The sequence below is a fragment of the Mesoplodon densirostris genome, chromosome 4 (assembly GCF_025265405.1).
Source record: "Mesoplodon densirostris isolate mMesDen1 chromosome 4, mMesDen1 primary haplotype, whole genome shotgun sequence".
In the NCBI taxonomy this organism is placed as follows: domain Eukaryota; kingdom Metazoa; phylum Chordata; class Mammalia; order Artiodactyla; family Ziphiidae; genus Mesoplodon; species Mesoplodon densirostris.
In genome coordinates this window covers 140,105,698-140,120,506 of record NC_082664.1, presented here as the reverse complement: position 1 = coordinate 140,120,506, position 14,809 = coordinate 140,105,698, and the positions used below count along the sequence as shown (strand labels likewise).

At 49.8% G+C, this 14,809-nt stretch overlaps 1 protein-coding gene across 1 annotated transcript in view; it reads right to left on the bottom strand.

The window, feature by feature from the left end:
• The window catches only part of ONECUT1 (one cut homeobox 1), a 32,335-nt gene extending 17,879 nt beyond the window's left edge, over window positions 1-14,456 (bottom strand). Inside the window, exon 1 of the mRNA XM_060095296.1 lies at window positions 13,352-14,456. Coding sequence (XP_059951279.1) covers window positions 13,352-14,456 — 1,105 coding nt within the window. The remainder of the gene's footprint in view (window positions 1-13,351) is intronic.
• Between the last annotated feature and the right edge of the window lie 353 nt (window positions 14,457-14,809).

Genomic DNA, 14,809 nt, shown 5'->3' with positions numbered 1-14,809 from the left:
CACAGACTTGGCAAACAAGTAATTTGTGACTACCAAAGGGGATAATGGGGTGGGAGGGGGAGATAAATTAGGAGTTTGAGATTAACAGGTACACACTACAAAATATAAAATAGATGAATAGCAAGGAACTGTTATATGGCATGGGGATCTATATTCAGTGTCTTGTAGTAACCTGTAATGGAAAAGAATCTGAAAAAGAATATATATTTTCTCCATCTCTGCTGACAATGGCATGCAATCCGACCCTCATCATCTATTGCCACCCTCCTAGCTAGTCCCCTGATGCTGCTACTTCTCCTATTGGCTCACACTATGCTGCCTTTCAAAAGCACAAGCCTGACAACTTCACTCTACTAGAGGGCACAACTTCCTTCAGCTCCTGCTGTCATAGACCCAAGTCCCTTGGACGGCACAGGCATACAAGATCCTATGTACTCTCTTTTCAGTCTTCTTTCCAGTTTCCTCCCTGCTCCCACATAACTGTTTTCCTGCCTATTCCAGCACTCATCAAGGATATTTGTGTAAGTATTTGTTTCCCCACACATGTCCTCCCGTGAGCTCCTCCAGGATACGGCAGGTTGTGCCTCTTCTGAGCCCCAGTACTTAGCCCAGTGCCCTTCACATAGGAGGTACTCCATCAGCCTGAGGGCAAATGAAGGAAAATGGGCCTTCTGAATGATGTAATATGACCCTCAGTGACTTGAATGTGCACATGAATCTCCTAGGGATCTTGTCAAGGTGCAGGTTCAGATTTAGTAGGTCTGGGGTGGAACCTGAGAGTCTGCATTTCTTACATGTTCTGCTGCTGGTCTGGAGACCACACTGAGTAGTAAGGACCCAGAGAACAGTAAGAGTTTTTCAGATGGAGGAGAGTATGGACACAATCATTCTTATAGGAATATTGAATTTTTAAAACATATTTATTGGAGTATAATTGCTTTACAATGATGTGTTAGTTTCTGCTTTATAATGAAGTGAATCAGCTATACGTATACATATATCCCCATATCTCCTCCCTCTTGTGTCTCCCTCCCACCCTCCCTATCCCAGCCCTCTAGGTGGTCACAAAGCACCCAGCTGATCTCCCTGTGCTATGCGGCTGCTTCCCACTAGCTAGCTATTTTACATTTGGTAGTGTATATATGTCCATGCCACTCTCTCACTTTGTCCCAGCTTACCCTTCACTCTCCCGGTGTCCTCAAGTCCATTCTCTATGTCTGCATCTTTATTCCTGTCCTGCCCCTAGGTTCTTCAGAACCTTTTTTTTTTTTTAAGATTCCATATATATGTGTTAGCATATGGTATTTGTTTTTCTCTTTCTGACTTACTTCATTCTGTATGACAGTCTCTAGGTCCATCCACCTCACTACAAACTCAATTTCGTTTCTTTTTATGGCTGAGTAATTAGGAATATTGAATTTTTGAGTGAACTTTTAACCTCAAAAGAGATAAAAGAAGTAAAATATTATATAATGATACAATATATATATATATTATATATCATTTAAAAATATACATAAAGCTATGGAACTATAGGTTATTCCAGAAAAAGAGTAAAATAAATAACAAAGGGGAAAAAATATAAGTCATTCGCTCTTAAATTCTCAATATCAATATTCTTTTTTAAATAGAAGTATAGTTGATTTACAATGTTGTGTTAGTTCCTGGTGTACAGCAAAGTGATTCAGTTATACATATATATATATATATATATATATATATATATATATATATATATATATATATTGTTTTCAGATTCTTTTCCATTATAGGTTATTACAATATATTGAATATAGTTCCCTGTGCTATACAGTAGGTCCTTGTTGTTTATTTTATACATAGTAGTGCTCAATATCAATATTCTAATTATCAACTTGGAGTTATAGTAGAATCACCTGGGAGGCTTTTTAATCAGCATATATTTTCTTGCCACCTCTCTGCCACCAATCTGATTTGAGGAATATGAAACTCTCCATCCACCCCTCCCCACTACAAAAAACTACAGCCTCGGAGAACACTTTTGTTACTGATGGGAAGGCATCATTTCACTCAGCTGTGCTGGGGAAGAAACAAACTTCCAGCTATACAATAATTCGGATCCAAGAAATCTTCTGCAAGGGGTTTTACCCACGGCGTCCACACATGCTATTGTTCCCTCTGCCTGAAAACCTCTTTCCCCATTTCTGACCAAGTCCTGTTTTTTCTTTTTTTCCAGATCTTCAAAACTTTCCTTCATCACACCCTAAACCGTTCCTTCTTGGCACAAAAAAGCAACCAAGCTATTTGTCTCTCTTCCCCACTAGACTATGAGCTCCAAAAGACTTGTTTGTGCTCAGTACATCCCCAGTACTAAGCACAGCACTGTCATAGCTGTACTCAAATGAATAAAGAAAAAACCACTCTTTCCATATCTAATGAAATTTCCTCTTTCGCATCTTATGCCCTGTCCACAGTTGGCCAGATGTAATTCCTAAGAAAGCTGACATTTAGTACAGGGCTAAGAACTGTGTAAATGACAACGCAAATGTCCTGGGGTTTATTTGGTCCAAGTTGTTCGGGTTGGGGAATCAGACAGAAACCATCTTTTTCCTCCCCAAAGTTAAAATTAAATAATATTTACCTCTTACAAAACATGTATATTTAAGATAGGAAGCACAGGAACAAAATGAACACTGGTGAAGGCAGCACCTGACAAAAGAACTGGAACATCTGCTGTCTGTGAAGCTACAAGGGTGTTCTCTCCTTTTATCTCTAACCTTTCCCTACTGGAGGTACCACTCTTAGGAACTTGAGTTTATTATTAATTTGTTTTTTCCACATACTTATGTATCTCTAAACAATAAGTTGTTTAGCATTTCTTGCTTTTAAGCCTTGTAAAAATGGTATTGTTCTGGTGTGATTTTCTATAGCTTGTTCTTTTTTTTTTTTTTTAAAGAAATTCAACACTGTTCCTAAGACTCAACTATGCTGTTGTGTATAGCTGTGGCTCATTCATTTTCATCACTCTAATATACTCCTGCATTATATGAATACATCACAGTTTATTCCTGCATTCCTCGTCAGTGGGCATTTGGGATGTTTCTGGTTATTTGTTCTTAGAAGCAACGCTGTTACAGACCATCCTTGTACTCATCTTCAGGAACACCTGTGAGCTTATCTAGGGTATATACCAAGGGGTAGACTTTGTTCAGCTGTGGGTTCAGGTTTATAAGCCAAATTATCTTTTGAAGCAACGGTGGCAATTTACATCCCCACCAGCAGTGCATGAATTCCTGATGATCCATATCCTCACCAACGCAGGTATTGTAACCTCAAGCTGAAATATTTTTGTGCCAGAAGGCAGTGCTCCTGACTGGAAAGGCTGTTTCCTTCTGGCCATCTGTTAGGAGAGCCTGATCTGAGACTCTGCCCAAGAGATGGGTGCCAGGGACTTACACCTTGTTGAATCCTGACTTTGGGACAGAGCATTAAATTGAGAAAAGAGACTGTCATGGATACACAGTCATCATAGAAGGCAATCATTCATAGAATGTGGGATCTGGAAGGACCCTAAGGCCAAATCCTTCATTCTACATTTAAGGAGACTGAGACCCAGAAAGGTGAAATGACAAGTTCTCAGAGCTAATTAGTACAAGAACCTGTCTCTGGGGCTCTCATTTCTTAGTCTAGGGTGTTTTTTTTTAATGTGTTTATTTGGTTTAGTAATTTAAGATAACACAATCTAGTAAATTAAAAATGACTCCATAAATATTCAAATAACTGCCAATTTATCTTTAAAAGGTAGTTGTTTGACTTCCATGACTGATGAATTTGATAACTTCAGCTTCTTGTGAAGTAAACAGTAATACTGAATTTCAATGGGATAAACAGGGGAAAGATGCAATCTCCATAGTAATGGTTTTCAATAGGCAAATTTAACAGTATTAAAACACACTGATCCCCTGGGGAAATTAATTCCCAATTTTTTGGCGGATCATCCTCATCCTTGGATCATCCCCCCAGGCAAATGATAGGCGTGTGTTTAAGAAGCCATGTTATGAGGAAGGTCAACTTCAAATGCAGTGAAATTTCAATTCATCCTCCTCTTCTGAGTACTCAAAATTAACATATCGTAGGAGGCTGGGAACTGTTTGTGGATATTATGGCAAAATAGCCTCAGTAATCCGATGGTATATAATCTTAGGTGCCTTTACTTGTGAATGTTGGAAAATTCTGAAAAGAGACCAGTTTGCAGCTGAGGTACTTAGTGCTCTTTAGAGTGTGCATAAGAAGCATGATGTGTACAAAGGAATCTGTCCCCACATACGAAGCAGTAAAAATGCAACTGGGGAGGGGAGGAAGACTGCCTAATAGGAAGGGTGTCTGTGTGAAGGAGAGTGGCTTCGAAAGCCTGCAGGGAAAATCTTCATCCTGGAGCTGTTTCCTACAGGGACCCCTCCCTCCACCTCCCCTGCCCAAATTCCTTGCTCCTTTCTACCCCAAGAATCCATTTACCATTTGAAAATATCTTTGGTTTAACAATGTTGGCAGGCTGGCAATAAAAGCTTTCCAAGAGGCATCCCTCTTTTTTTTTTTTTTTGCAGTACGTGGGCCTCTCACTGTTGTGGCCTCTCCCGTTGCGGAGCACAGGCTCCGGACGTGCAGGCTCAGCGGCCATGGCTCACGGGCCCAGACGCTCTGCGGCATGTGGGATCTTCCTGGACTGGGTCACGAACCTGTGTCCCCTGCATCGGCAGGCGGGCTCTCAACCACTGTGCCACCAGGGAAGCCCGGCATCCCTCTTTTAATGTCAGGATAAGACTCAGGAGCTGCTTATTGCTTTGGGGCGGGGGGCGGGCTTGGAGGGAAAGGACACCAAGTAATTTTGCTAGGAATGCTGACCAAACGGTACTGAGGTATTCCTGGTTCAGGTTTTCCTCCCAGCAGTCATTTTAATCAGCACTTCCTCTATTTAATGAGCTTGTAGTGCCATTACATAATCACCCAGCTCACTGGATTAATGATGAAAAGAGGAACTGATTTTTCCAGTTGCATCATTTGAAGTAAATGTTAACTTTCTTTCTGAGTCCTTAGTTAACCGCATTACTGTGACAAATATGCCTTTGTCTAGCATAAGTAATTAGAATTTAATCACTTTAACTGCATCTTAATTACCCTAAATGAATTGAAAGGACATTTAATAGTAAAGATTAAATTGCCTTAATGAACGACTTTTGTGACTCCATCAATACTTGAATCGCGTTAGCCACTCCTCTCACGCACTTCACCTGCAGTGAGCAGACGAGTCACTAGGTGGCGCGCTTCGCTCGTTTATTTATTTAATTTCCCCCATTGATCTGTTTTAGAAGACATCAGGAAAGAAAGCGAAAAGCATAGAGTTTATTATGTTCCTTTGATAACCTCTCTTTGGGACTACGAGGTCATCACCAGATGCAGAATGAAAGCAGCGATTTCAGAAACTGTCAATTCTGCGGACCCTATGGCATATGCAAAGGGAGACGAGAAACTCATCGGTAACTGGAAACTTGCGGTGCTTGAGGGAAATTGTAAGTTGCCCTCTGGATGATTGCCAACATATATACAGAGTTTAAGTCAATTTATTATTTTTTAGTGCAGAGTTCTAAAACATGAGTAACAGGCAAGCTTGGAATAGCAAGGCAAGCACCGATGTGAAGCCAAGAAATAGAATTGCTGTGCAAGTGCAGATCAGAACACCAATGCTTGAAAGAATGGGAGGTTGGGGCCTTTGGGCCCTCCTCCAGGCTGGCTCCCAATGGACCAGTCCTACCCACAGTACACATCTAATGAGATGGGTCTTGCCTGTGAATAATTGTTTAAGTGAAAAAATGTTTAGAGAGACTTGGGTTCCATGTCTAGCTCCGTGACTGCCTCACATTCCCTCTGGCTGCTTCCAGAGAGCAATAAAAAGTCTCTCTTATAAGTCCTGAGTAAAAAAGAAATAAGTTTCCACAAGTAACTCTCTTTGAGAGTCCCAGAGGGAAGACACACATTCTCTAATTTTGAGACCTTATTATGCAGGGACTTTCCAGATTGGTGTTTAAGACAGTGAATCAGACATTTCCACATTCTGGGTCCACCGACCTAGTGGACTTGCACCCATAATCGAGGCACAGGGTGGAGGGTAAGGGTGTTCTGGGCTTTGAGCTGGGAAAGCTGAGTTCAGGGTCTCAGTGATTTCCAGCTGTGTTATCACAGGTAAGTTATTCAACCTCCTTGAACAGAGAAACAGGAAAAATAATGGTAATTGCCTGTAAACTAGCAGCTCCCAAACTTTGCTGCACATTAAAATCACCTCAGAGCTCTTAAATATCCTAGTGCCCAGGTCATGCCCTATACTACTAACGCCAGAATATTTGAGGTTTTAGCCAGGAATCATTTTTTTAAAAAGATCCCTAAATGATTCCAATGCATAGCAAGATTTGGGAGCCACTGGCACAGACAGTGAGTATTAAATGAGAACATCTATGTGCCTAGCACAGTACCTGACTAATAAAATGTACACAGTGGGCCTAAACTCCTTCGTTATCAATTGACTTCCTTATCACTTGCCAAGACAAATGTGAGGGTTGTACTTCAAGGTCTGGTTCTGTTCAGCTGTTATCTTATCAAATTGTCTCACCTAAAGGAGAAGAAAATTTCTAGAAGCTAATTTGTTCCAACTTTATGATAATGTAACATCTTTTGGGAGGAACATAATGTGGATGATTCTATAGCAAGACCCTGTGATCAGACATAAATTTATATGTTTGTATCAAAATAATAAGATTGCCCTGTGATGGGTCTGGTCATCTAAGCCAATCCTACAATTTCAGAAGAAAATTAAGCTTCATTAGTATTAACATACTTGTATTAAAATAAAAGTCTGTTCAAATCTGTTGATAGAAGACAGTAATTTATGATTATGCACTAAATTCATTCACATTAGGAATCAGTTTTTTCCTTTTTACTAAACTCTGTGAGGCTGACACTTTTCACGTAAAAATAATGTGGCTTTCTTCTCCCAAAGGTGCTTACCCATCTTATTTAAATACACACAAAATGAAAATAGTATTTAATGAATACTTGTTGAATCCTTTATCCAAGATTATAGGAAATTTATCCTCTAACTACTATGACTTCAATAGGACCCTCCTTCTGTTGCTACTCTAGGTTGGGGACCATTCAATTTTGCCAAGTGTGGAAACTGCTGTTTTCAAGGGGACTGAAATGAGACTAGTCACTTCTCATCCAGTCCGTCAAGGCTCCTTGGTTGATTTAAAATAGTAAATTGGTGCTTAACTATTCCAATATATGGAATTTACAAAGAACACTGAGCACTCTTACTTGAAGGGTGAGGCTTCTAACTATGGATTTTGAGGAGCAAGACACTTGAGAACCTCGTTTTTAATTACCCACCTTCATTAGACTTGAGGATTTTCTTTCTTACAAGGAAATCAAGAATAAACGTTACCGATATACTCTGTAATAACTATTTCTTCTGAGAACTTTGGGTAGCAGCGTCTGTTTGATTAGCTGAATTTGCCATGAATGTGGAAATGATGACATCAAAACAGCTCATGTAACAACCTCCTCAAAGACCTTGTAGATTAGAGATGACTATAGATTTTCCCCAGCACGGATCAAAGGGACTGAATTGAACGTTTTAGCTTAATGATCCAACCCCTGTCACACCCATAGGGACTCGAATTCCGATTGTATAAGCAGGTGTGCCCATGGACTCAGACGCACACAGAAAGCTACTGCGGAGGGAGGAAAAAGATCAACCACCTGATCGACGAGGATAGGTTTGATCTTTTCCATTACTTGACTGTGCCCGTGTGTACTACTGGTGAGGCCTCACGATTTCTCATAAACTTCAAAATATTAGCTGTTAGTTTTTGTTTCCTCATCACAACTGTTCAAAGCCATCCTAGCCACCCTCCAGGGGCAAGAGAAACCCAGGCAACAGGCCTGGCTAGGCCCTGTCCAGGGTCCTGACGCTGCACCAGGGCTCCAGGCTGCTAGGCCTCCCAGAGCCCTTCACCCAGCCCACCAGACAGCAAACAAAGACCTTCAAGCTCAAAGCCTCAGGGCAGCCTTCTAACTCTCATCAGTTAGCTGGAAGGGGAAACAACAAAGGGAACGCTAATCCACCCTGCCTTCACTACACCCTGAGCCCCAACCTCCCATTTCAGACTGCCAGGGTCACCTTCTCTACTGTGACCCTGATAGTCTCAAACAAAAAACATGCCAGCAAAAGTATAATTTAGATATAATTTCCAAACATGCATCTTGAGAGGTTAGAGTTGGGGTATAATTTGGGGGGATGGCAATTTTGTCTCATCAGTGGGGTAATACCCAGGAATTGTTTAGGAGCAAGACAGATCCACTAGGTATCCTTTTCTCCCTCCACTACACTCTCTACTTGTCAAAATAGTTTTCATTTTGAAAATCACTAAGACATCAATGTTCTAAAAACAAAGCCTCTCCTCTCCGCAGCGGGTTGAACCACAGAGGCTTTCTGAGTGCCTGGCCTTGCGGCCCGCAGGGGGCATGTGCAGTTACTGGGGAAGATGAGTCCACAAGGAGGACATCAGTGAGGGCAAGAGTTTAGCTTCCTGTGGTGCGCTGAGCGCTTGAACATAAAGAAGGATGCAGCCTGGGCTTTGAGTTGCTTTGCTGCTACAACACAACCGTGCTATTGTTGGCACAGACCGTCCCAAGTGCCAGCTGCAAAACAGCGACGGCAGGACTGGGTCTCTACTGACCCCGATCGCCCTCTGGGTGCTTCCAAAGGGCCTGGGGCTGCACCTGCTGGCGGGAGAGCCAACCACCCTCGGGACAGGCCGCGGGGTTTATTGTCTCAGGCAGCCGTGCTCGATGTTCTGACACCAGGTCACCACAAAATAACCATCAGGCCTCCTCAAGCCACAGCAGCAGGTCTTGTCCACTCTAGTCAAACTCTCCCTCCAACCTTCACCACATGCACACTTCTTAACTCCATGCACCCCTTCCTCTCCTCCCTGGGGTTTGTGCTCCCCAGTGGCGGCCGCAAGAGAGAACTATTGTTCCACACCCTCCAGGGGTCAGACATGGGCTGTGAGAAAGGCCCACGCAGAGCCTTCTGGGGATTGTCTCCAACAGCCAGACCTGTGCGGCTGGCGTGTGTGTGTGCGTGTGTGTGTGCATGCGTGTGTGTGTGTGTGTGTGTGTGTGTGTAGTGTGTGGGCGGGGGTCCCTAGCCAACTCTCCGGGAGCACGGGCGACCCTTAGGCCTGAGTTGGTGAGGGGACTCTGGAACTCCTCGGCCTCCGCCTGACGACTGGCTGGCCCCCAGGCCACGCTGGGAGGAGTCTAGCATAAAGCTTCGGAGGTGGCTCTCGTCCAGGGCAGCCAGCCCCCATCGCCCCCAGGCTGCTAGGCGGACGCTGTCGGCAGCGCCCCGCGGGCCCTTTGTTCGGGCCGCAGCCGGCTGAGAGCAGCTGCACTGCCCAAGAACCATCCCGCAGAGACGCCGGGCGTGGCGGGGAACCAGTCCACTTGGCACCTTCTCCTCCGACTCTTGGGCCCAGGAACCCTTCCAGTTCCTGTATCCCACACGCCCAGTTGTGGCTTTTCTCCCGGCCCAGAGTCTTCGAGGACTGGAGAAGTGGAGTTCCCAGGGCCCAGCATCGAACTCCTTCTGCTTGGCTCCCATGGCCCAGAGAAGTGAGGGGACAGTTGAAACGTCACCCGTTGGTATAAATATTAACAAAAAGCAAATGGACTTGCGCGGGAGCCAGTTAGTTATCAATCAACCAGGCAGCAAGGCCACTTATGGCAAACATGGCCCATGTTGGTCCGGGCGAGACTTTCTCATGGCCACCTCCTGGTCAGACTGCCCCCCCTCCCCACGCCCCCCGGTCCCCGGGTGTTCCTGGGGCAAATCCCGTCCAGGAAACAGGCGCAGTCCCGGGTGCTGGAGACCCGTCTGGCTCCCTGGCGCCGCCGTTGGGAGGTTTCTTCGCCTCCAGGTACCGCAGGGTCGAAGCGGCGCAGCACCCACCCTGCCCGACCCCGGGCCTCGCCTGCTGGGTCTCTGCAGCACCCGCTGGTGGGTGTGCAGTGGCAGCCTCTTCCTGCGCCGGCAGCTCCCCTACTGAGGCCGGAGCCTTCTGGAATCTTTAATTGGAAGCTAATCTCCCCGCGTCTTAATAGGCGCCCACGTCAGAGGCGGGGCACCCACCCACCGGCACAGCCCAGCCCCCCTCCCCACCTGGGATGAGACGCAGCGTGAGCCTGGTTGCGCTGCACTTTAATGGGGAAGCAGCAAGTGTTACATTGAGGGAACATATATTGATTTTTTAAAGGTAGTTAATTTGGTGAGAATTTCCTCCTGTCTCCCGTCGTCCGCCAGCCGATGTAATTTCATGAAGAGAAAGCGCCTCTCCAAACACGCTGCCGCGGGCGGGCGGGAGGGCGGTTTTGACCCTCCACACCAGGCTGTACAGAACCTGGGGAACCAGGAGGGGCATGCAGAAGCCACTCTCCCGCTACCCAGCGAAGGAGCCGACCTCGATGGGCCTTGCCTCGCATGGGGTAGAAACGAGTTTGCGGGGTCTTTGAGTGCAACGGCGAGCAAGAGCTGCAAGTGGCACCTCCCTCCGTGCACGGGAGCTGGCAGTGGGGAGGAGGGGGCAATGGCTCACAGCTGCGTCCAACATGCCCTGCAATCCGTTTTTAGTCACCTGCAGTCAGGGCCTACCAGAGATCATTGGAACGGTTCAGGAAACGGCCTCGTTGGCCCCCCACACACACCAAATTAAAATGTTAACGGGAGGTCTCGTCGTTCTTCGGTGACTTAAAAACAAGTCTTGGCCCTTGCTGCGTAATGGGATTGATCCCGGCTGGCTCCGCACGCGCGCTCATCCCAGCCCGCCCCACCCCTTTAATGAAGTTAAAGAAAGGAAAATGGGAGCGACGACCGCATCCGGGTCTTAGGATAAAGAGTTCGCTGGGGGTTTGGCGCCAAACTCACGTCCCGCCAGAGTCTCCGATTTTCCTTCCCCCCCCCCACCCCGAGGAAAAGGCCACGCGCCTCCGTCCAAAGGCTGGGCAGGACTCTCAACGCGCTGCTGGGTGCCAGGCAGCGGCCCCTTCGATAACCTCCTGGGTCCCGTGAGCCCAAGCGGGTACGCCCACCGCACTTCCCGTGTGCAGGTAGCAGTACTAGGGCTGCCCATGCGAGGAGGTGAGAGGGCGCTCGTACAGGGCAGGGCGCTAAGGCGGGTTTCCAGGGCTCCGGGGTCGTCCCTGAACCTAATTTATAAGCCTGTCTTTCCAGGGGACAATAGGAGGCAGTGGGGAAGGAGAGTCATTTAAGTCCTGAGCAAGCGCCTTCAGGAGGTGGGGGGTTTGGAACGAGCTTCCCTGGGGGCGGGGTGGGGGAACCGCTCTCCATTTGCATCCCCTCTCTCCATTCCCCCAGCCCCACTAACCTGCTTGTGTGTGCACTGCCTCGGTAAAAAGTCCTGAAGCCGGGCTCGAGGCTGGCGTGTGCGTGTGAAAAAGCACTACCTTGGACGCTGGCATAGGCGTATCAGTCTGGGAGAGGAATAGCATTTTCTGCCGTCCCTTCCAGAACTTCAGCTGCCCTCGGGTCTCGGTCTACCCATGGGATGGGGGCAATCTGGTGGGTGCACACAAAGCTAGAGAGTGGAATTGCGGGAGCCCCAGAGGGTACCCTGTCAACCTCTCCTGGCTTCTGGGCTCAGGCTGCAAGAGTCCTCGTGGGGACTTTGGAGCCAACGAGCGCGGGGTTGAACTGGAAAACCTGGTGGGTCAGAGGCTCAGACGGTGCGGAGCTCCAGCAGGGAGGCCACAAGAACCCAGACCCCAAGACTGCTTTGGGTCGCATCCGGCTGGAGTGGCAAGCTCGCGGGGACGCCGGCACCCGCTTCCCTCTAGCTTCTCATTGGCCCGCACGATGTGGGGGAGGGGGCCCTGGCCTCTTGCTTTGATTTTAGACTGTGAAACGGCTCAGCGCCCACGGCTCTGCGCGGATTGACTGTCTCTCGTTCTCCAGGGACGAATTAATGGAGAACGATCAGTTAATTAAAAAACCCTCATTCCGGCTTTTACCTTTTTCTTCGCCAGGACTCAGGCTAGGGCGCCGGGCTGAGATTGGGTGGGGGAGTGGCAGCATGTACCCCAGGAGTCAATCAACTCAGCCCGGGTCTCATCAAACCGAGTCCACCCTCGGCTGCCCTTGGCTCTACCTCTCCGCTTGTCCTCCGCCCTAGGGGGTCACTGAATCTGCTTGAAATCTCCCGTGTGATTCAGGCTGGGGTCAGTTGTCCCCTCCGCCGGTGGGCCGGCCAGAGCCTTCCCCTTACCTTGGCTTAGAGAGGCTGGGGGAACTGGGCGCTGTGTCTACGCAGCGCCGCCAAGACCTTCCCGCTCAACTCGGAAACACCAGGCCCTCGGGGTGTTTGGGTCCGGAGACCTCTGCTCGAAGACTTGGTTTTTTCCCTCACACTCCCACCCCCTGCATGGGGATTCAGACGAAAATTCATGCAGAGGAATAAAACAAAATGCGAAGCCCTAAGCGAGTTGGCAGCGAAATCGGTCTCTGGGCTAAGCTAGAAGCTCCCTTGTTGCTCGGCCGCCCTCACCTGGACCTTGGCACGATCTGCCTTCCTCTCTACAGCCGGTCACAAGCGCATAGTGCGTCCTAAACCTTACGGAGCGTCTGCGCCACACACCCAGCGCCGCGCGGCTTCGGAACCTTTGCTGGAACTCCCAGAGTGCGCTCCCCACGCTCCAGCCCCCCACCCCGCCCCGCGTCACTAAAGTGAGCGCGGGAGCGGGGTCACCGCAACGAGTTCAGCTAAACATTGGCGGGCAGCTCCTGCAACACTCCAGCACAGCGCCCGGGTATGTGCCAGGGATACTGGCTGGCAGCACCTGCACGCAGTTCCACGCACGCGTCGCCTCTCTCGCCCCACAAACCTGGAGTGCCAAACCCAGAAGCGATGCACGGACCGTATCCAGCCACGTGCTGGGATTTCTTTCCTCCTACGGTCGTGCGAGCTTCCTGCGCTGTCTCCCAGCACAAATGCTCCTCTGCAATCACCCAGGCCGCGCTGCTCAGTTCCCGGAGCCTTCCATAGCCCAATGCACTGAGTCCTGGAAGAGGCTGTCTGCTCCCTGGAGCCACGCTCTGGCTCTTCCAGGCCTAGGGACCCCCCTTTCGGTGAAAGGAGGACGGGATGAAGCGTGCACAGATCTCTCTCCTTCCCTGCCTCCTTGTGTCCCTTCAGCTTCCCCAATACCTTATCTCCCCGCGCGCCCAGCTCCTTGGCCTGCTCACCTGCTAAGCGGAGCGCCGACATGCGCTGGAACTCCGGCTCCTGCAGCCACTTCCACATCCTCCGGAAGGTCTCCCGGCCGGATTTGAGTTTGCTCCAGGGTTTGGGGTTGCGCAGCAGGTCCGAGAGGGTCCCTTGGGAGCGACAGAGCACCCTCTGCGCGAAGATGGCCTGTGGTATGCTGTAGCGCTTAAGCTCGGTGGTGATACGCTGCGCCACCTCTTTGGTATTGATCTCTTCCATCTGCCCTGAATTACTTCCATTGCTGACCTGCGCACCGGTTACCGAAGGGTTGGGCTCCCGGGCCGTGCCCAGGAGTTGCCCGTGGCCCTGGGCGTTCAGGTGGGCGTGTGGGTGGTGTGGAGGAAGGCCGTTGATGGGAACCATGCCGGCCGAGGTGGGCGTGAGGTGCTGCTCCCCGTGACGGCCGAGCATGGCCGGGTGGTGGGCTTCGAAGCCATTGGGGGTGAGCATCTTGTCGGTGGGCATGGCGGCGCCCGGGTGGGCATAGTGGGGGAGCCCTTGCTGGGAGTTGTGGATGCCGCCCAGACCGGAGCCGGAGAGGGGAGAGAGGCTCTGGCCCATGCCGGCCACGTCCTTGTGATAGGGGGTATAGAGGTTATTCATGGAGGCCAGCCCGCGCTCGTCCCGCATGAGCGTGAAGCTACCGCTCACGTTGCCTGCCAGGCGCTGGTGGTGGTGCGGGTGGTGGTGGTGGTGGTGGTGGTGGTGATGGTGGGGGAACTTGTCCGAGACGGTGGAAATGGGCGGCAGCGGCTGCAGAGGGGTTAAGGTGGTGTAGGTGGTGGGCATGCTCATACCTGGGGGAGTCTCGCAGGCCATGGTCATGGTGGGGTGCAGGGGGCCGGCCAGGCTGTGCTCGGGGGCCCGGTGGTGGTGGTGGTAATCGCCGCTGCCGCTGCCGCCGTCCAGCAAGGACGCCATGCCCATCGAGCGCGGGTGCGCGGGGGGCAGGTGGCTGCCGCGGTGCGCCACGGAGCTTCGCGCGTGGGGGCTACCGCCCAGCAAGTCGGCAGGGGCAGGCACCGGCTCATGGCTCACCCCGTGCAGCTCCCCGATCGCCTCCATGGTCAGCTGCGCGTTCATCGTGATCTGGGCGAGCGGGCGGCGGACACAACATCGATGAGGCCGGGCAGAGGCGGCGAAGGGCGCACGCAGTCCGGTCTTCACATCGGCTGCTGGCGACTGTTGCCTTCCTTCCTTCCTCTCACTGTGGGGCTCTGTCTCCCTCTCAGTGTGTCTCGCCTTCCCTCTTGTCCCCACCTTCCCCTCTGCGTCCTCGGCTTTTTTTTTTTTTTAATATTAATTTCCGAAAAGGATCCGCGCCGTTAGGCGAGCGCGGTGCCCCCAGCCCGCCCGCCCCCGGCCCCCTCACGTTCCTCTCCTTCTTAGAATTGTGAGGCCCCCGGCTCCCCTGACGCACCCCTTGCGCCTTCCGC